At 39.2% G+C, this 21,112-nt stretch overlaps 1 protein-coding gene across 2 annotated transcripts in view; it reads left to right on the top strand.

The window, feature by feature from the left end:
- Window positions 1–21,112, top strand: part of SCAPER (S-phase cyclin A associated protein in the ER) — a 148,088-nt gene that overhangs the window by 43,199 nt on the left and 83,777 nt on the right. For both annotated transcript variants that reach the window (XM_054169067.1, XM_054169068.1), the window contains exons 18-20: window positions 4,115–4,196; window positions 5,469–5,621; window positions 6,921–7,028. In XM_054169067.1, the coding sequence (XP_054025042.1) occupies window positions 4,115–4,196; window positions 5,469–5,621; window positions 6,921–7,028 (343 nt within the window). The remainder of the gene's footprint in view (window positions 1–4,114; window positions 4,197–5,468; window positions 5,622–6,920; window positions 7,029–21,112) is intronic.

Raw genomic sequence — 21,112 nt, 5'->3', positions numbered from 1 at the left:
TGTAGACACCAAAGATAACATTTGTGAAGCACAAAGCCGGGAAATCAGGCTTCATTAATTCTGCTGCCTACAAACTACCTGGTTTATGGATTTGCCCATAAGCCAGAGTTCATAAAGGGGTTTTCATGTGGGCTCTCCTCTTTCTTTCAAGTCAAACTTGAGGTGCAGAGAGAATGAATGTTGGGTGGCATTTCAATGTGTGAGAAAGGTTTAATTTCAGGTCTGATTCAGGGAAAGAGCTTTCTGCTTATTGTTTAATTTGGTGAATTCTCTTTATATTCAGCTCCTGTTATTCCCTCTTCCTGTACAGTTCCACTGCCACAAACATTCCATAAAACCTAAAGAGAAGTTACGTATTTATTACGTCAAGAAGTGTTCACTAATGATTCTTCAAGCATTTTCATTGTCGCAACTTGTTTTCTTCAAAGTTGTCATGAAGAGGTGGTTTTCGCCAAGTAAAATATCCAGAAATGTGTTAATCACCTTCTTGCATCTTCTAAAGTAATGAGTAATTCTGCCTTGACATCATGAAGGAATTCAGCTTTACATCAGATTTTTAATGAATTGTGTGGAGGATCTATGGCCTTGCTCAGGACTTCGTGGAGCTTTCCTCAATGTATTGAGCCTGTCACAATCACAGAATAGGAAAGTTACAGAATGTCAGGGGTTGGAAGGGACTTCAGAGATCGAGTCCAATCTCCCTGCCAGAGCAGCATCACCTAGGGCAGGTCACACAGGAACACATCCAGGCAGGTTTTGAAAATCTCCAGAGGAGACTCCACAACCTCTCTGAGCAGCCTGCTCCAGGGCTCTGTCCAATCCCTTCTCAGCCTTCTCTTTTCCAAATTAACAACATCAGGTCTCTCTGACTTTCTTCATAGGAGAGACGCTCAAGCCCCACATTGGTCCTTGTAGCTCTCTCTTCGACTTTCTCCAGCACATCCCTGTCTCTCTTGAATTGGGGAGCCCAAAAGTGGACACAATATTCCAGGTGTGTTTTTACCAGGGCAGACTAGAGGGAGAGGAAAACCTCCCTAGGCCTGCTTTTCTTAATACACCCCGGGACACCACTGGCCCTCTTTGCTGCAAGGATCTATTTCCGTCCCATGGATAGCTTGCAAGGTCTTTATCCATGGAGCTGCTTTCCAGCAGGAGATGTGAGTGTGAGTTGGAAGGGATCTCATTCTTGGACACTTGAGAAAGATGCAGACTAACAAGGAGAATTTTGGTTATGCTAAGGTTTCTACATCTTGCTGATATTTGAGGAAACCTTCACAGTAAGCAGATTTGAGATAGTTGCCCCATTGACATCTTTGCCTTCTGATGCCTTCTAATGCCTTCTGTGATTAGAACTTGTCAAAAGGCTCAAGGCATGGAATTCTCCACCTTTTTTGTTTAATCATTTTTAAATCTGCCACTTCCCTGTGCACCACATTTATTTCCTTATGGCATGGGAAGAACTGCAGTTTCTATTTGCCTCCTCTTAGGACTCTGCTTCAGCAGATTTCCTCTGTGTTTGCTTCTGCAGTGCTCAGCTTTCAAATGCTTGGTACTTGATACTGCAGGGCCGTGCTTGCATTTGTTTTTTTTCCAGATGCTGATTGCACAAGAGAGATTTATTTTTTTTTTTAATTATTTGTTATAATTTTGGGAAAGAGTAGAAAAGAATGTATGTGTAGTGCCCTACAGTCTGGTGATTTTGTTGTGTCAGGGTGGCCTCAGAGTAATTACACCTCCTTAATAACATTTCTGATGTTTTTCTAAAAGTGTAGAATTAGAGGAGGATTCACTGTCCTGGTTTAGAAATTAAGGGAGAGATGAGCTTGACAGGAAGCTGGCTCTACTGTCCCTTCCATCTTGGACTTCAGCCTGTTTTGGTGGAACCTCAGGGTATCATTTGGTGGTGGTGTTTTTTTTACCATGCTGCTGAGATTCAACTCTTATCCTGAAGATTTAGTACTTGCTGGAATGAGTAGTTTTTGGAATATATGCTGAAGATTTCTTCAGTGTGAGCTTTACCATGTGCATCTGGTGGTGATTAAAGCATCTATGAAAGGAATAGTGTACTTAAAACTGACTTTAAAAGCCCCTCTGCCCTTACAGTGCATTAACTTGATTCCTGTAAGGTTTTAGATGTAACTTCAGATTATTTTATATTCCAGAAAGTTGAAGTCTATGATATGGAAAATTTCATTCTTGTCAGTAGAAATCATGAAACTGTGTTACGTCACCTAGTAATGCAAAAAGCAAGTGATTCAGAAGGGCTTGCACAGGAATAATGTTGATGATCTGTGTTTTGAATATTACAAATCCAAAATGTGCAGTGATATTAATTTGTTGTCATTCGTAGGATTCAGCAAATATGCAAAAAAGTGTACCAAGAGAAACAGCTAAAATAAGCTTTGGGTTTGGGTCATGTGTTGGTTGTGATTTGGTTTAGGTCATGATCTGAATCAGGAGCTCTTCAAAATGCAAAGAAAGACCATAGTTCAGTCTTCCTTTATTTACCTTAGGGGATATAGCACATAAACTGCCTAATGCTTCCTGTCCATCATCCCTTCCTTACCCCCTCCACTCCCATGGTGATTGGAAGAGTTCACTTACATTTTCTGAAAGAACAATTATGTGTAGTACTTATCATTAGACTTACTTTGTCCCCAGTCGTCTTTCCTATGTGCTTTTATATTTTCTGTGGGTTTTTTGTTTTACAATGTTACCTTATCTGAGCCTCCTACTTTTACTGAGATGACATTGTTTTTTCTATGAGTAACCTGTTTAAGGAAACCCCAAATAAATAGAAATCCGCACAAGCCATAAATGACTGCAGTTTGAATAATATTCTTTGTTACCTTTCCTAGTTTTGTTCACTTAGATGATGTGAATTCTAGAATGCCTCTAAGACAGTTGGCTGAATGGCTTTGAATGACTTTTTTTGTTCAGCTTTACTCAAAGCTTTTATTACTTATATTAGCCCTTTCCAGCTGTTAGACTTCTCAAAGTGTTTCTCTCACATCCCAATTCTTTTTATACAAACAGCATGAGCAGGTGACTTTCGTCCTTTTTATAAGGAGTTTAATAGCTCTCTTGGCTTACTGATCACTAGTAAGTTTTTCTTGATGAAACTGTTACCTGCAGGTTTCTGCTTTATAGTTACAGACAGAAATGGGTCAAGTTATACCTCTTATTCTTTTCTCAGACAGAAAAAATACAATCTTAATCTCTTCTATAGATTGATGCTTAGGGCATTCACAGGCTCTCACTGGCATCTACATCCATGACAGCTCTGCTTTGCCAGTATGTTGGGGAGGAGAAGGAGATGTGCTTAAAGTGAAGAAGACCACCAAAGTTTGAGGCATGATTCATTTTTTTTGAAGAGGCGTGTATGGCAGACAGGTTCAGTGAGTGGCCAGTGAGGTCCTGAGTGCAGTGCCACATAAGATGGCAGCAAGATAAATGCCTCATCTTTTGCTATCCTTTATCTTGAATGTTTAGAATTGCAGTATTCAAGACCAACACTTTATCACTTGGGGCTATGTATATTTGGTATTGGTCAAAGTTTTATCTCTAAATTATGTTCAAACTTCCTCTGATGCCCATTTTATAAAACACACTGCCCTTGTTGCTGGATGTTTTTCCTTTGAGTTGCTGTAGTACTCTTCCCCTCTGGTTCACTGACTATAACCATTGCCTGAACAATGCTAACAATGGCAGGCTATCACATTCATCACCCTTCTGTAGCATCAAGCCGTGCATTTTGGACGTGGCACTTAGTAGTCATGAGGTCTTGGGTGACAGGTTGGACTTAATGATCTTTGAGGTCTTTTCCAACTTTACTCATTCTCTGATTCTATGATCGTGTTGACTGTCATTGCTCTGCTTTGGACAGGGGCATGATCTGGGTTCTGCTACAAAGGTTCAAGTGTCTGTCTATCGAATCACTGAAATGAAAGCATCTATATTCTCTGCTAACAAAGTTGCTTTTTTTTTGTCCTACTGAGCCATTTTCAGCTTCATTTTTGGGGGGCTTATTCTCCATTTCAAACATGAGTTAGTCAATATGATGCATGCTTTACATTATTACAAGTTTTCCCTATCTTGATTCTTTTTTGGTTAGAGATCGAGAAGAGAGGTTGGCAGCTCTTACTGCAGCTCAGCAAGAAGCCATGGAAGAACTGCAGAAGAAGATTCAACTGAAGGTATAAAAAGCTACTTGAGTTTGAAAAATGCATCACCAGTGTGGAATTTCTGTATGTACACCATGTTGCTAGAGTGTCCTGAATTACATGACTTACAAGAAATTTTTATTTAGCCTTCTGCATTAAGAGGAGGACTTTGCAGGATAACATACGCTGCACAGTTTGGAAAGAACAGGACAGAGCTCTATGAAATTCATTCATTTCAGAGTTTCAAACATGAGGACGAGTAAACCTTAACTTTGTAAGAGAAGTCAAAATCCTTCTGAAATAATTAATGAGAAAAAGCAACATATAAAACCTCTCACACTGTTTAGTGAAGCCAGTTCGCCAAAGACGCTCACAGATGCTATCTAAGCATATTGAAACTGATGCAGTCAAATGTGGCATGCTGTTATCTTTTGTTTCGTGAAGGGCTCCAGTTATGTCATATAACAGCATAAGGTTTGAGCCTCTTGTAGTTCAGCAGTCCAGCTGAATTGACTGTCCAGTGAAGAACCAGGGTATCAGAAGTTTTTAGGAGATACTCACTATTTTTCAAAATGATACATTTCATTTGTAAGGTTCTGAGGGGGAATGATATATTAAAGTTTTATTTAGTTATTAATGTTACAAGTTTGTATTCTATTTTTGCAAATCATTTTTCATATTAGTGTTATTCTCTTGTCTGATCCCAATCTGAAACACCATACCTGCGTTTACTTGTACCATAAAATGCAGCTTTTTTATTAAATAGAGGTTCATAGTTGAGCTTCTGATTTTAAATAATAGTTTAGATTTTGTTGTGCTCTCATGAGGGTCAGGTATGAAAACCAACTGAAAGAGAAATAAAAAGCAAGTAATCTGTTTTACTTCCTTGTATACTTTATGATTTTGTATCTGTCAGTGAAAACAGCACTGCCTTAGTTATGTATTTGTTGAATTGAAAGGTGAACTTGTGTTCTGTACTAGCGTGTTTCATTAAGAGCAAACCAGAGCTGAGATGATAAATGTAACTGAAAGGTTTACAGAAGGATTTGCAACAGATTAGTAATTGATAGTCACCTATGAAACACAAATCGTGCCGACTGATTTTTAAGTCATAGGATAATGTTATTCTCTGCCATGTATGGTGACTTCTAATGCCTTCCAGAAGTAAAACATTGTTTCAGTTTCGCAGGAGTTCATCCTAACTCTAAAGTGTTTGGTGATTCCTGATATTTCTTTGCGTGGTTTCATTCCATTTGCTGCAGTTCAATGTGTTTTTCTTTGTTGCTTCGACTATTTTCCATTCAGCACGATGAAAGCATTAGAAGGCACATGGAACAAATTGAACAAAGGAAAGAGAAAGCAGCCGAATTAAGCAGTGGAAGACATGCTAATACTGATTATGCACCAAAACTTACACCATATGAACGAAAAAAACAGTGCTCATTATGCAACGTAATGGTAAGTTTGCTAGGAGGAATACTGTCAGAGTTGCCAGGCCAACCTAAGCCCTGAAGCTACAGATTGTGCTTCACTCACAGATGGCAGTAATGCACCTCTACTGTGTCCCTGCTCTGCTTTTGTCAAGTGCAGCTTACCTGGGATTCTTCTGCCTATAAATCAGGTGGTTTAGGGAATATTCAAAACAACTGTCGAGTTGTAGGTAGCATAGAGAGTGTGGACAGTTCTCAGTTATTATATCTCTTCTGGCAAAGCAAGAATTTGGGAGCAGTGAATGAAGGTACTTGAAAGCCACATTTAAAGTAAAGTAAGTGGTTCTTCATATATCAGGTAACTGAGCTGTGAACACCTTGTAAGATCCTGTAGATATTGGAGTCAAGAAATTCTTGAACTGAGTCTGGTTGGAGGCTTAAAAGTGTTGAAGGAGCGAATCAGTGTTAGCTTTGTCTCTACATTTTTTTTGGTATCACTGTTGGAAGCCAAGTACTATGGTAGGCAGACCTCTGGTCTCAACAGAGTATCTTTTCTTGTGTCCTCCATTCCATATGTCCCAGGAGTGGTGAAGAAGAGGAAGCCATGCAGTCACCGAGCAGGAACTAGGGAGATCTGTTCTTGTTGATAACTGGTTTTACTGATTTGCAAAGACTTACATGTTACTGAATAAAGCCTTATAGCCTACCAAGCATTACTTGTTGAATTAAATGAGATTGCATGGAATCACTTTAAGCAGTGTTGGAACAGATGTCAGGTGGACCAGCCTGAAGCCTTGTGTAATCAGTGATTATGCATTTCAGAATAAAAGTCCAATATCTGAAGTTAGGTTGAAGTGAAAGTTAGATAAGAAGCTAAGGGTTTTAAAAATCTATTGTTATACTGCTGTCTTGCAAATCACGTTGCAATTTACTCTAGAGCTCTCTACAAAAGATACTTACGTAAATTGGATTGATGAATAAAGTACTGTGCCAGAAATTCTGAACATACATCTTGGCATATGTTTACAATGGATGTGAGGAGGAAGTTCTTCACCATGAGAGTGGTGAAGCCCTGGAATGGGTTGTCTAGGGAGGTGGTTGGGGCGCTGTCCCTGGAGGTGTTTAAGACCAGGCTGGACGAGGCTCTGGCCAGCCTGATCTAGTGTGGGGTGTCCCTGCCCGTGGCAGGGGGTTGGAACTAGATGATCCTTGTGGTCCCTTCCAACCCTGACTGATACTACTATGATACTACTACTATGATACCGTTATTTACAGATTATGGAATTGTCAAGGAAAAAAAGTTACTATTAAGTCATTGTCGTTACAGATTTCATCAGAAGTATATCTTTTTAGCCACATTAAAGGCAAAAAACACCAACAAGCTGTGAGAGAAAACAGTAGCATACAAGGACGAGAGCTTTCAGATGAAGAAGTGGTAAGTTCTGTAGTCCTGATTTCTGTATACTTCCAGTTTTAAAAGTCATCCCACTGAATAGCCTAAGAAAGTCTTGCAAAGTCTGATAAAGGAGGTGAAGAAGGATATTTGTGTTAGTTTGGGGATAACAATGCCTTTTTGAATATCAAGTACCAATTAAAAGGAACACAAGGAACAGTGGATTCAAACTCTTCAGGTAATTGACGTTTAAAATACGTTGTGTATGAAATGTAGTTAATTGTTTCTTCTATTAATCTAAAGGTGACTTTCATCTCACTGTTTCATTGTAAAAATCTGCTGTGTTGCAGGTGTCTGCACTTTGCTTTACTTTTTATTTGTTCCTTCCTGTTACTTAAGATATCTCAGTCCTTTTTTACGTTTTCAGATGTGCTATCCTATGCATCAAGGTCAATAGTGTAAAAACTGTAGTCCTAAATTACTTTAAAATGTAAAATTGGAAACACTTTGCGACTATTAGTGTTGCTATAAAGAACATTAATTAGTTTTTCAGTAGCTTCATTAGAAGAATTGGCTCTTAGGGTGATTTTTAGGAATCATTGAGGACATTTTATACTAAATAAAGAAACCTTGCTCTTTTGGGAAAAAAAAAAAGGCTTCTGAATGGTTGTCTGATTTAATTTCTTGTTTATGCTGCCTGAATTGAAATACAGTATTAACTCAAAGCCTCTCCTATGAGATGAATTAGAATAGTCAGACTTTGAGTTGGTTGATATGAAACATTTGTCAGTGCTCATTTTATGTACCTGTCAAATGTTAGGAAGAAATACTGTACAAGTCCTTTTCCAGAGTTGGTTTAGATTTTACTTCGTTGCACTTGCAATCTGTTTCCAGCCAAGCTGATTCAAATGACGCTGCTTAGAACATCAGATCTTTGACTGTCTCCTTTCCTTCACAATTCTTGTTACTACTCTGATTTGTTGAAATCTTGTGCTTTCTCTACAACTTCCTACATTCAGTAATGACGGGTTTTTTTCTCTTTTAAAAAGCTTGGGAGAGTAAGTCTCCAAGGCATTGAAATCTACAGAGGAGCTTATCGGTGGGAAATCAGAAAAACAAAGTTGGAGAGAGAGTAGTCTGGAGGAGTAAATGTTTGCTGTGCCACAGTTTGTTTTCCCTTTTGGAACTGTAACTAAGTGCCTAAAACTATCTTTTCAGTTTATTTTCTCCTCCTTTAGAGTGGTTAGTGGAAATTATGTGGGTTTGGATTTCTTTGGAGATGCAGGTTTGCCTAATTAGATGTATAGGTGGAAGCTTCATACTGCATCTGTTTTCCTGGAAATGAAGCTGTGAGATTTCCCAGAATCTTTCATGTTGGTACACACACCAGTGGGCGATCTATAATACTGAAATTTGCTTGTATCTGTCTAGCCACTGATAATTGAACTGTGGTTGTTGCTAGCACAAATAGATACAGACAAGAACTGTGAACTACATTTTCTTTTGACTGGATGTTACACGCTGTTCACAGCATCTAATTTGATAGCTTCCAAAAAAAGAGATCACGTTACAAGAGCTGCATTTGTGCCCAGATGGTGAAAAAGAAGTTCCACTAGAGGGCACAGATATCTTTATTTTTGTGGTGTGCAACATCATGTGCTTCAATCCAGCGTTTTTTAGCAAAACGTTTTGATGCAAACTTAAGACCAAGGTTAAGGTTAAAGTGCTAGGATTTCTGGAATGCATACTTAGTGCAAGAGCAAAAGCAGAGAATAGTTTTAACGGAATGAACATCTTGATAACGATAGCAGATTTAAATATCCTTAATCAAGATGACATGCAGTATTTGGTATAGTAGCAGCATATGGATAATTCCATCGTTAGATATTTCATATTTAATTTATAGCTGTATTTTAATTGGGCTGAGTATACAATTCTGGGCCATACTATTGTAATCTGGAATTTCCTTGGCCTGAAGCCCTCTCTTGTTTTGCTGTTTCTCAAAGAGCGGTAATAAGATATACGTGCTAGAGATATCGTCCCTGTGAAGTAGAAAACCAATTTTATTTAGCAATCTGCTTTGTGTACCTCTTTATTCGGCATTCAGACTTAATGCCAAACTTAGCCTCCCCCACAACCTGAAGTTTTGAAATACTTGAGGAAAAAAATTGCAGGGAATCTGTATAAAATTTGTAGTTACTTATTCATCACTGTTTTCAATTTTTGAGGCAATCAAGGTATCTGTAGTGAGAACACACTTGTACTACTTAAAGTTATTACTTGTCACCCGTGATGTCTTTAGATTATATACATCTTGCCTGCACCCCTGCTTCTTGGACATAAACCATTTTATTTATATCACCTTTGACCTAATAAAATGTCACCTTTAACCTTATGCACTTGACACCTCAGATAACTTACTCTTGATCTTTGACTTATTTTGTGTTGAGCCTGTTAAGTATAATGGGGAGCTGTCTAGAAAGAAAGGGTTTTTTTCCTTTTTTTACATTGTAATCTAACCAGAGACTTGCTTTATTAGTACTTGAGAAATCACAGAAGGTAAGATTTAAGTATCTCCTCAAGACTTTGGAAACTGGTTTAAGTAATTGGTTATATTATATGTTTTCATACAGTAAGGATGTCTGTTGGTTGTTTTGGCTGTAAGCATGCAGTTAAAAGCTGTACTTGAATGATCAGTGACACTAATTTCTCTGGGCCAGCTGGATGCTGGTAGTTAATCTTGCCAGTAGGAAACCTAGAAAAGGGTTTTTGTTTCTGTACCTTCTGTAGGCTCTGTAATTTCACAAGCATTTTCAGAAATAAAAACAGACTTCAAGTAGGAACAGTTTTCCCTTGTTCTGCTTAATTCCAGTATATATTGTGCAAGAACTGACAGGTAATAGTAGATCATCAAGAAGATTGATTCACTTGTAGAAGTAATCTGTTTGGTCAGACTCACAAGGAAATAGTTTTGTTGTAAATGAAGATACTAAAAGAGCCTGAAGTTACTTCTAAGATTGCATGACAGCTTCATTTCATCTCAGCTTTTTGGGTTTTCTTCATTGGGGTATTTATTGGTCCCCAGCTGAGGAGGATGTAGATTTCTCTTCAAGGTAAAATCTGTTGATTTTGAAACAATGGTAATCATGTGCAAGCAAATTAAGTTCTATTCAAACTTTTAAGTTCTTTTTAACTTTTCTTTTGTTGCATGTCATTTATTCATGTAGATGGCAAAACTCTTTCAGCAGGATAGGCTTCAGGGTAAAAGTCATCTTTGCTTCATTATAGCTCTGAAACTTACAGTGCTGTTCCACATTTCACCTCTGTCTTCAGGTGCAGTAACAGTGCTCTGTCTACATTTTTCTCCCTTAAAGTGCATGTCTTCTTCCATCAAATTTTCAGTTTTACCTTCTTTTTACACTGTTATTTTCTATGCCATTGATGTCCTATCCCCTCTCTTAACATTCATGTTGCTTTCAGCTCAGCAAAAGATGTAAACAGTGCATGCAGTTTGATCTCATTGACTTCACTGGAATCAATTAGTATGTTCAAAGTTACCACTGATGGTTTTGCTGAATCAAAGCCTGTGTGACTTTTCACAGTGAAAAGGTTCCTTCTCAAAGGTGACAACACACAGTGGTTTCATTAGACTGAGGAGTCTCTGCAAGGGCCTTATTTGTTCCAACCTGTAGCTCTTAAATTACTTATCCATTTTTATACCACTCTGCTTTCCCTTTTTGTCTTTGCCTTTTCTTGTCTATCCTAGTTTGCTTTCTTTGAACCATTATCCTATCTGTTCTGTGTCTCCTGCCATTTTAATACCATGGTTTAAAGGCACTTCTAGAGTATAAATCATGTAATCCCAGGCAGTCTATGAATGTTTCTAGTAAGTGAAAAGTACTTCTAAAAAAAACCATGGAAATAGATAACTTGGCAGGGGTTTTGTTAATTTATATAAGGTGCAGGCTAAAATGTTTTGTATTCCAAAGCAGGATGGAGGAGCATTAATGAACCTTTACTTGCATGTGTGAAAAATGTGCACACACACACCACCACCCCCACCTCATTTTTTTTTGAATCAGGGAAGCAAACTGACTCTTCTGTCATGGTATAAATGAAACAAAAAACTTCTAAACGCTCAAATGAAAATACAGTCTCACAATGGAGCAAAGAGCTTATTGCTGTCTGAAGACTGACAGCATGAAGATGTGAGGATTTATAGAAAGATAGGGTTGGTTGAGCCCACCCACATGCCTTTTAAAAACATGCACTGCCTCCTCTATAGTGTGGGCTGTTGAGCTGGCTGGGATCGCAGTGCAAGCCTTTCCTGGCGCAGATCTGTCTGGATTGTAGTGGGATCTGATTTACAATGTGCATGACTCTGCTGGCAGGTTCCCCTGGTACAGGCGCTCCTACGCTGGCAGGACTGCGCTTTTGCCAGGATGTGGGGAGAAAGTGGAGTTGTGCTGGTGCAGTTCTGTTCCAGCCATGTGAGCTTTATAGCTAGCACAACACACAAGCAAAGCTGATGTTCATCATGAGTTTGAATTTCTAAAAGCTTTCTAGGGGCAGGAGGCTGTTTTTCTTTGAGAAATCAAGCTGTTTTCTCAAAGTTGTGTGCTGCTTCCATTATTTCTTACATAGGAAATGTCTGAGGGTAAGAGATGTGGAAATGTTTTCATACCTGACCTTTGCTCTTTTTCTTCAGAAAATTTCTTGTAGAGAAACATGGCAGAGCCTGCACTTTGCTAACTATTTTTTCTTTAATTTGTGATATTTTCATTAAATTCTATATAACTTGTTTTATTGCTTCAGCATTAGCAGTATCGGGGAAAATCCGTTTTGTTTTCCCCTCTGAATCAAGAGTATTTTCAAGTTCTTCTATTGAAATGAAGAATAGTATCCCATGAACTCCTGTCTGAAAGATATGATTAAGCAGAATGGAAAATAATGAATGTGAACAAATTTTTTCACTTCATCTAATAGAGGAGTTTGAAGTCCTTAAAAGACCACATACCCACAGGTTTTTAAATTGTTGTGCAAAATTAATAGTTTGGGGGTTTTTCTTTGAACATTCATGTGTGTGTTACATGTATGCTTGGATTCATTGAATCATAGAGTATTTTGGGGTTTTACAGACCTTAAAGATTATCTAGTTCTAATTCCCCTCTGCCATGAGCAGGGGCACCTTCCATTATACCAGTGTGCTCAAAGACCCATCCAATCTGGCTTTGAACATTTCCAGGGACGGGGCATCCACAACTTGTCACTGGATAATCTGGTCCAGGCCCTCACCACCCTCACAGTGAAGAACTTCTTTCTTAAATCTAATCTAAATCTAACCTCTTTCAGTTGAAAGCCAGTACCCCACATCCTATCATTGCATGCCCTTGTAAAAAATCCTTCTCCAGTTTTCCTGTCAACTCCCTTCAAATACTGAAAAGTGACAGAGCAGATGTGGGAAAGCTGCTGTAAGGTCTCACCAGAGCCTTTTCTTCTCCAGGCTGAACAATCCCAAGTCTCTCAGCCTGTCTTCAGGGGAGGGGTGCTCCAGCTTTCTGAGCATTTTTGTGGCACTCTTCTGGACCCTCTCCAACAGTTCCATGTCCTTCTTATGCTGGGGGCCCCAGAGATGGATGCAGAACTCTAGTTGAGGTCTCACCAGAGCAGAGTAGAGGGGGAGTATCATCTCACTTAACCTGCTGTCCACACTTCATCTGGTGCAGCCAATGCATGTTGCTGGGTTGTGTTAAACTTCTTGTCAACCAACACCCCCAAGTCCTTCTCCCCAGGACTGCTCTCAATCCACTTAAGCCCCAGCCTCTATTTGTGCATGGGATTGCCCTGACAAAAGTGCAGGACCTTGCACTTGCCTTTGTTGAACTTCATAAGGTTGACATTGGCCCACTGCTCATCCATGTCCCTCTGGCCTCCCCTTCCCTACAGCACATCACCCACACCACACAGCTTGGTGTCATTGGCAAATTTGCCAAGGGTGCCCTGTTGACTCCAATTTCCATGAGTGTGACTGTCCAGCTAATTCTTTATGCCCCAAGTGGTCCATCTGTCAAATCCATGTCTCTCCAATTTAGAGACAAGGATGTTACATGAAGCAGTATCAAATGCTATACTCGTGTCCAGGTATGTGAACATGTTGACTGTCACCAGTTGCCTCCTTATTTTCCGTGTACTTTAGCATAGTTTCCAGGAGGATCTGCTCCATCATCTTTCCAGGCAGAGAGGTGAGACTTGACAGACTTGTAGTTCCCCAGGTCTTCCTTTTGTCTCTTTTAAGGAATGGGGATTGTTTCCCTTTGTCCAGTCAGTGGGATCTTCACTGAGCTGCCATGACTTCTCAAAGATGATGAATAGTGGCTTAGCAACTTCATCTGCCAGTTCCCTGCAGATGCATCTCATCAGGTTCCAGCTACTTGTGCACCTTCAGGTTCCTCATATGGTTTCAAACCTAATATTTTCCTGCAGTGGGCAGTTTTTCATTCTCCCAATCCCTGCCTTTGCCTTCTGTGACTTGGGTGGTGTGATGAAGACTGAGGCAAAGTACTTGTGCACCTCAGCTGTCTTTTTTTTCTTAGTATTCAGTTTTAAGCTCTTGTGTTTAATTATTCAAGGCTCTGGACTTTCATGTGAGCCTGATTTTTATTTTTTCTTTTGACTGTGAGATTTTCCTGCCTAATGTTCACAGCCTTGGTCTTCTGCTGGTGTCTGTTTGCACTCCAGTCTCTTCTGAACATTTGAACAATCAGTTGTGACCATTACAACAATCAGTTGTGACTCAGCTCTAGTGATAAATAATACTGAAGTAATTTCTGCAGAATACAGTGGTGCATATGGTTTGGTCATATGTTGAACAATATTCTTGTTTCTGTTATCCACAGAGTTACAGAATATAGACTTCATTTTAAAGTCTTGTTTTTCTTGGCATCTGATTATAGTTTCCCAACAGTAGCCCATTTTTCTTCTCTGTAGCTCAGTGGAAGCAATCTAAATCACCTACAAACAAGAATTCCCCATCCCAATAAAGCCTCAGGTTCCAGCTTTACTCAATTTTTACTTTTTTCCTGAGGAAGGGAAGATTTCTGGGTTTTTTTTTAGAGAGAGGCTGTATGTTGCCAGAAGAATGGAATTGGGCCAAGTATCTGTGGTCCTTTTTTGTTTATGGATGTTTCATATCTGTTGGATACCTGTGGTCCTTTCAGCACGGGAGCTCTGGCCTTGTAATTCTGCTGTACGTACGTTTGTCCTAGAAGAAGCTGTCATGAAGGATCAGGTAATTATGGAGTTTAATCCATGCTGCAGTTTGCAGAAGGTCTCTCAGTACTCTATACATCAATTCCAGTTTTTGTACTTTGCACAGCAATAGCTTCTTACCTTTAATATATTGCAAAGTCCTGTTTTTCTTGGCAAAACTGTACATGATTAATTGTTTATTGGCTGTGCCTCTAGTTGTGATAGATCATTGCCAGCAGCTGCAGCCTTCCTCCTTTTGGCTTGGGGATCTTGGATATTCACAGCCAGTAAGAAAAAGTACTGCTGGCAGGGCCAAGTGCGCTCTCATTTCCCCCTTTCTCTTTCATGCCCTTGCAGCCAGAGGATAATGTCAGTGCCTTCCAGCTTGCTTCCCTCATCTGCAGAAGGATGCATTCTGTGTCCAGTGTGCAGGATACTTATCTAATGGAAGAAACAACTTCATTTCGCCTTCTGTTCTCACATTGCAAGTGAGAAGTGGAAAGGGGATGATACAAAAATCTCAAGAAATACCTGAACCTATTATTTGTAATATAATTTGCTGTTTATCTTAGTGGCAGGCTGTTATATCACTGAATTTATAGCCAAGCAAAGTGACTGAAAGTGCAGTGAGTATTAGCAGTAAAACTTGTGTTTAGTTTGGACATGCTAAAAAGCAGTGTTAGTCTCTCACAGAAAAAAATTAAATCTTAATTAAATTCAAGAAGTGAAGGAAAAATTACTTTTACCATGAAAGGTCAGTTTTAAATGAATAATAAAAGCTTTTTAATGCTCTGCACTTTTAAAGCACATTCAAGCACAGAAATGCGAGTAGCTAAAATCTTGACTTGGAGAAAATAATATTTGAATAGCTGTTTTTTAATAACCTGTTTCTTCCTATATGAAGCACTTAAAATAACTCTAATTAATGAGAACAGAAAAATAACTTCCCTATTTTGAACTTTTTCCATATTTTGGAGTGGATCATCACTTGTGGCATTATAAAGGGATTTGATCATAAGTGACCATTTGTGTCAATGTCAAAAATTGAAGCTTGCATTTGATAGAACTCATGGTCTGCAGCAGCATCTGGTTTTCATATTAAATATTATCCCAGGCTATGAGGGGAAATTTTTTCTGAGTTTTGTTGAAACATGTAATAAAATAATGGACAAATATTCTTGTGGTAATGTGATTTAGAACCCAACCTCAAAACCCTCTCCAAAAATTGGCACATACCTCCCCTAGCTGATTATAGTCAAGTAAGAGTAGTTATTGCTGACATTGGTCATAAATATCAAAAACACTTTTAAATTATTTTCTGCAGTTACAGGATATTGTTTATTGTTAAACAGGTAAAGATGTTAGTCCAAAAGATCTGTGTGGACTTCATAGCATCTACCTATTGATTTGCCAGAATATATTTTTGATGTACCTTATGTTTATGCAAAATACAAAGTTTGCCTTTTTTTTTTTTTTTTTTTTTTAATGGGTGACAGCAATTATTATGTGACATAAGCCTCTGCAAGTATTTCTTTATAATCTTCTTCGTGTTTATTATTATTTTAATGCTGATCTGAGAGGGCAAACAGTAACAAGTGTTTGGAGACCGACTGGACAGATGGGCAGAGTCCAATGGCATGGCATTTAACAAGTCCAAGTGCTGGGTGCTGCACTTTGGCCATGGCAAGCCCATGCAGAGCTACAGGCTGGGGTCAGAGTGGCTGGAGAGCTGCCAAACAGAGAGGGACCTGGGGGTACTGATTGAGACCCACCTAAACATGAGCCAACAGTGTGCCCAGGTGGCCAAGAGGGCCAATGGCATCCTGGCCTGTATTAGGAATAGTGTGGCCAGCAGGATCAGGGAGGTCATTGTGCCCCTGGACTCTGCATTGGTTAGGCCGCACCTTGAGTCCTGTGTCCAGTTCTGGGCCCCTCAGTTTAAGAAGGACATTGAGAGACTTGAAGATGTCCAGAGAAAGGCAACAGGGCTGGGGAGAGGCCTTGAGCACAGCCCTGTGAGGAGAGGCTGAGGGAGCTGGGATTGTTTAGCCTGCAGAAGAGAAGGCTCAGGGGTGACCTCATTGCCCTCTACAACTACCTGAAAGGTGGTTGTAGCCAGGAAGGGGTTGGTCTCTTCTCCCAGGCAACCAGCACCAGAACAAGGGGACACAGTCTCAAGCTGCGCCAGGGGAGGTTTAGACTCGAAGGGAGGAGAAAGTTCTTCACTGAGCAAGTCGTTTGTCATTGGAATGGGCTGCCCAGGGAGGTGGTAGAGTCACTGTCCCTGGAGGTGTTCAAGAGGAGATTGGACGTGGCACTTGGTGCCATGGTCTAGTCATGAGGTCTGTGGAGACAGGTTGGACTCGATGATCCTTGGGGTCTCTTCCAACCTTAGTTATACTGTGATACTGTGAGATTGTGAAGAGGACAAGCAATAACAAGTGTTTGGGAGTTCTGGAGATCAGATTCTGATAAATAGCTAGAGTCAGGTATTTTTCAACTTGTCTTGGTCTGCAGAATGGGGTTAGAACACGTAAGAATGCCTTTTCTTTCCAAACTTGGGGATCTGAGGTTGGAAGGAATACAGAAATAATAAGAATAACCAGTCTTAGAGTATTCTGGCACTTCTGCTTCACTTCTGGTGGGAATCCAGAAATATAGACTAGAGGAACGGAATGAAAATTAAAAATAATATACAAAAAAAGCCCAACAATTCTAAACTTTTTTGACTCAGTTTTTAAGGTGAAAGTCCAGTAGCTGGAAAGGTTTTCCACTTAGAGTAATTGACTAGTTTATGCATAATGGAAAGATGCTAATTAAGGTCTGTGTCACACTCTATATATTGGGAAAGTCAGGCCTTCACATGCCTGTTGCTGCATGGTGGCACAGGAGGCTTCAGAGCTTATAGAAAGCAGCAGAAGATACTTGATATACTAGGTGATGGTCTTGGCCACTACTGCAAGCATCTAACTGGCTTCAGACCAGGGGATTTTCATAGCCTTCCTTTACCAGCTGTTACTGCTGTGCATTAGGGGGAGTATCATGCTTTATGTGAGCCAGTGAGAAGCAACATGCGCACAAGAGAACAGGGGATCCTAAGTTATGGCTGCCCTGCAGCAACAGATGCCAGGTTGTGATTTTGTTCTCAGCTTGAACAAATACAGATGTTTTACTGCAGTATTGTCCTACCTTTGCAAGCCTGCCCCAGACAGAATTCATAAAGAAGGCAATGCTTACTTCAAAAGAAATGAAGGGGTAACAAGTATTTGTGTTATGCTCCCTCCTTCTTTTAGAATGAAGAAATTTTGGTAGGAAGAATTCTGCTTGGCACACTTTATATCACAATTTAATTATGTTACTATAAATACTTGCTGAGCAGTGAAATGAATAGTAGCTTATATATAATACAGGCAGCCAAAAGGGTCGTAGTCAAACAGACCGGATAGGAAAATAGTTTTGTAGTTGTGTTCTGGTTTGATAAATGCTTACATAGCCAACATTTCATCTGTGAAGGACAGGTAGGTGGATGTTGTTGCTGTAATCAGGACATTAAATGGGGAGAGCAGGTCAAGAGTAGATGCTATACAAAGAGGGTGTCAAATAGGAAACTTATTCCCCAGCTGTTGTATTTTATCTATATTATTGAGGTTCAGAATCTGTTTTCTGGCATGGTTCTCCTCATCTGAAGTGAAGTGGATTGTATTCACCCATACAGCTTTTCTGCACTTCATAGTACTTTGCTACACTTTCCATGAGAAAATTTTGTTCTTGTACTTTATTTCAGAGAATATTGATGGTAATGCTGTAATCCTTGTAATATGAGCATGTCATGCAAGGAAAAGGGATGCAATTCAGTGTATAGAGAAAAAATTGGTTAAATGCTTAAAATTATCAGCTTCAAGATACAAATTATCTAGGTAGTTTTTCTGTTTCAGTCAGTTGAATGGCACTAGGCAATAATGAGTGAGAGTATGACTTCATGAGTGACCTTATTAATTTTATCTGTAATGGTTTTGGCAGCTCACATTCTCATGTAGCTTGTAGATAAAAACTATCTTGCATTTGGAAAGTTTCAGGATTGTCAAATATGGGTTGTGAAGTATGAAAAATTATGGCAGAAATCTGATACCTAATGACTATCATAACTGATTCTGTTTTAATCCTGAGATAAAAAGTATTCTGTTAGGAATTCTGTTGGCTTTGCCCTGTATTATACAAAAGTCTTTAAGCTTTAGAGCAGTTGAGCAGCTAAAATTGATATTACTGGTATAGCAGCTGAAGCTGCAGTGAGCATATTTTCTGGTTGTAAATACAGATATTAATAACATAAGCTTTCATGAGAAGAGAGCCTTTACTTATTAATGCTTTGGATTTTTAATGGCCTGCATGCTCTGAAGTTCTGGAAACTTACTAATGTCTTGAAGGTTTAGGGCATTACATGCTCAACATAGCACAGAATCAGGCCAGTAATGCCCCTTCGTATTGTCATAAAAACAAACCCAGAATGCCTCTGTGGAGAGGGCAAGTTCATCTGATTAAGTCTTACTGCAGTTAGCAGTTACTTGTATGAAAATAATAATAAAGTAGTAAAGGCTTTTTGAAGAAGTGACTAGATAAGCCAGTTATTTGGCATTACCTTTATGAGAAATAAAGAAATGGAGTTGTTTCATTATTGCTTAAATAAAAGCATTCAGAGGATGACAAAAATTTGCTTTCTAAATATGCAGTGACTTCACTCACTTTCATACAGTTATGACACTTACTTTGGTAGTGTTTTAACCTGTCCACCTAATGGTTGTGCAGGTATATTTTCTCCTGAATTGACGTATTTAAAGGATTGGACATCCTGGACTTCAGTATGACTCTGGTTTTTACACCCTTTATTTTTTTCATGTATCTGCTTGCTGCTTAGTAAAACATGGTGATAAGTATTTTTTTCATGGCTGTGAAGCATAATATAACAGCAACTAACTTCAGAGGTCAGTTGTCATTTAATACCAAGCTCTTACTCAGAATTGTTTCACACCTGAATGGTGTGGATCTGCCTAGTGGGATAATCTGAAGCTTTGATCTGCACTTTCAAAAAGTGGTTGTTTTTGTGACAAGGTGTTATTGCTCTACTTTAATGAGCTTTATGTATGAAGTCTGATATCAATCCGAACTGCCACATGTGAAAGTTGAGAACTCTGAGAAACATCAGTCACAAAGGAGCTTGAGAGTTCCGATGAACAAAATGGTTTGTAACTATCCTGTGTGCTATTGACAGGAAGACCTCTTCTGGCTCTCGCAGCCTGATAAATGCATGTGCTTGTTGAACCCTAGAATTATCTTTGAGTCATCTGCTAAACCACAGATAAGATTAAGAAAAGGAGATGAGCGTTTGCCAAGTGGATGCAAGGCTTTGCCTCTCCTATCTGCCATGTTTGCAGCTGCCACTGTGGAACACTGGAGGACAGCAGGTTGACTGCACCTGGAGCGAGATGTTCTGCCCTTTCTGTGAGGTGGTGTCCATTTCAAAGTGCAGTGTTAACTTCATGTTGCTCCCTTGCCACATTGAAGAGTTTAGTAAATAGTTTGAAGATCTTATGAATGGAGCACTGGAACAGGCTGCCCAGAGAGCTTGTGAGGTCTTCACTGGATTAATTCAAAACCTGCCTGGAAGCATTCCTGTGTGACCTACTCTAGGTGGTCCTGCTCTGGCAGGGGGGTTGGACCAGATGATCTTTCCCCTAACATTCTGTTAAATCTGATGCACTCTTGAACAAAGATACAGAGCTATAGTAATAGTCCTGGTTAGTTTTGTATGTTGCAGGTGCTTCATCTCATAAGACCTGAGGTAAACTGATGGTAAATTACAATGCTAGGATCTTCTAGTTCAGTTGGAAAAGCAGGGATGTATGTATCAAATCCCACTGAAGTAACAAACTTATTTTTTTAATAATTTAGCATCCATAAAATGTCACAGATTAAGAACCCTGAAGCCTGGTAGCAGAGCAGGAATAATGTTGTAGTCTGTTCTGGGGAAGTCCTTCCTTTTGTCACAATTGAAATACTCAAACATCAGTTCCCTGCAAAGTTTCAGTCTTATGACCCATTTCCTGTTTTTCAAATGAAAGTTTAAGGGGAAAAACTGTTAAGTAGGTGTGGAGGGATGCAGCTCTCTGAGGAGACAAAAATGAACTGGGATGGTTTATGTTCTGCGCTACTACAGATGGGTTAAGAACGAACTCATCAAAAATGGGGATATTTTGTTCATCTTGCACTACTGAATCATGCCCTAAGTGGACAGCCTCTTGACATACCTTAAAGTTTTTCTTTAAGGACATCTTGCTAAAATTCCATAGATAATATTGGAGTGCTTACAAAAGCTGTTAGGATTGTGAATGTATATAGCACAATCCATGGTTTGAACAACTTGGACAATACACTGAGGAAGAAATGTCCAGGTGCACTGGGAGAGTAGGCAGCATTACTTGTAGAATTTGCTTAGATGATTATGCTTCATTTCTTCTAATATTAATTCAGTATTCCTTTAGCATTCGTATGATTTAAGACAGAAATTTCAGTTACTGTTTTGACCAAATATATATTGCTAGGTTATGTTATGCAGCAATGCTTTACAAAAATTAAATGGGCTTTTTCCAGGAAATTCCACAGAGATTTATTTTGTTTTCAACAGGCATAATATTCTTCTGAATCAATGAAAGAAAGTATAGGTTGTTTTCTGGAAAATACTGTCTATAAATTCTCTCACACTTCACCTTTTACTTTGAAGTTTAAGGATAGTTACCAAAAAGGAAGGAATAACCACATCTGATTGTGGCATTAATAATTTTCAAGAATAAATTACCCTTCTAGACAGTGATGACCTGTACTTC

Source organism: Dryobates pubescens, chromosome 17 (genome assembly GCF_014839835.1).
Source record: "Dryobates pubescens isolate bDryPub1 chromosome 17, bDryPub1.pri, whole genome shotgun sequence".
NCBI classification, from domain to species: Eukaryota; Metazoa; Chordata; class Aves; order Piciformes; family Picidae; genus Dryobates; species Dryobates pubescens.
The sequence above is the reverse complement of the archived record's forward strand: the minus strand, read 5'-3'. Positions and strand labels throughout refer to the sequence as shown.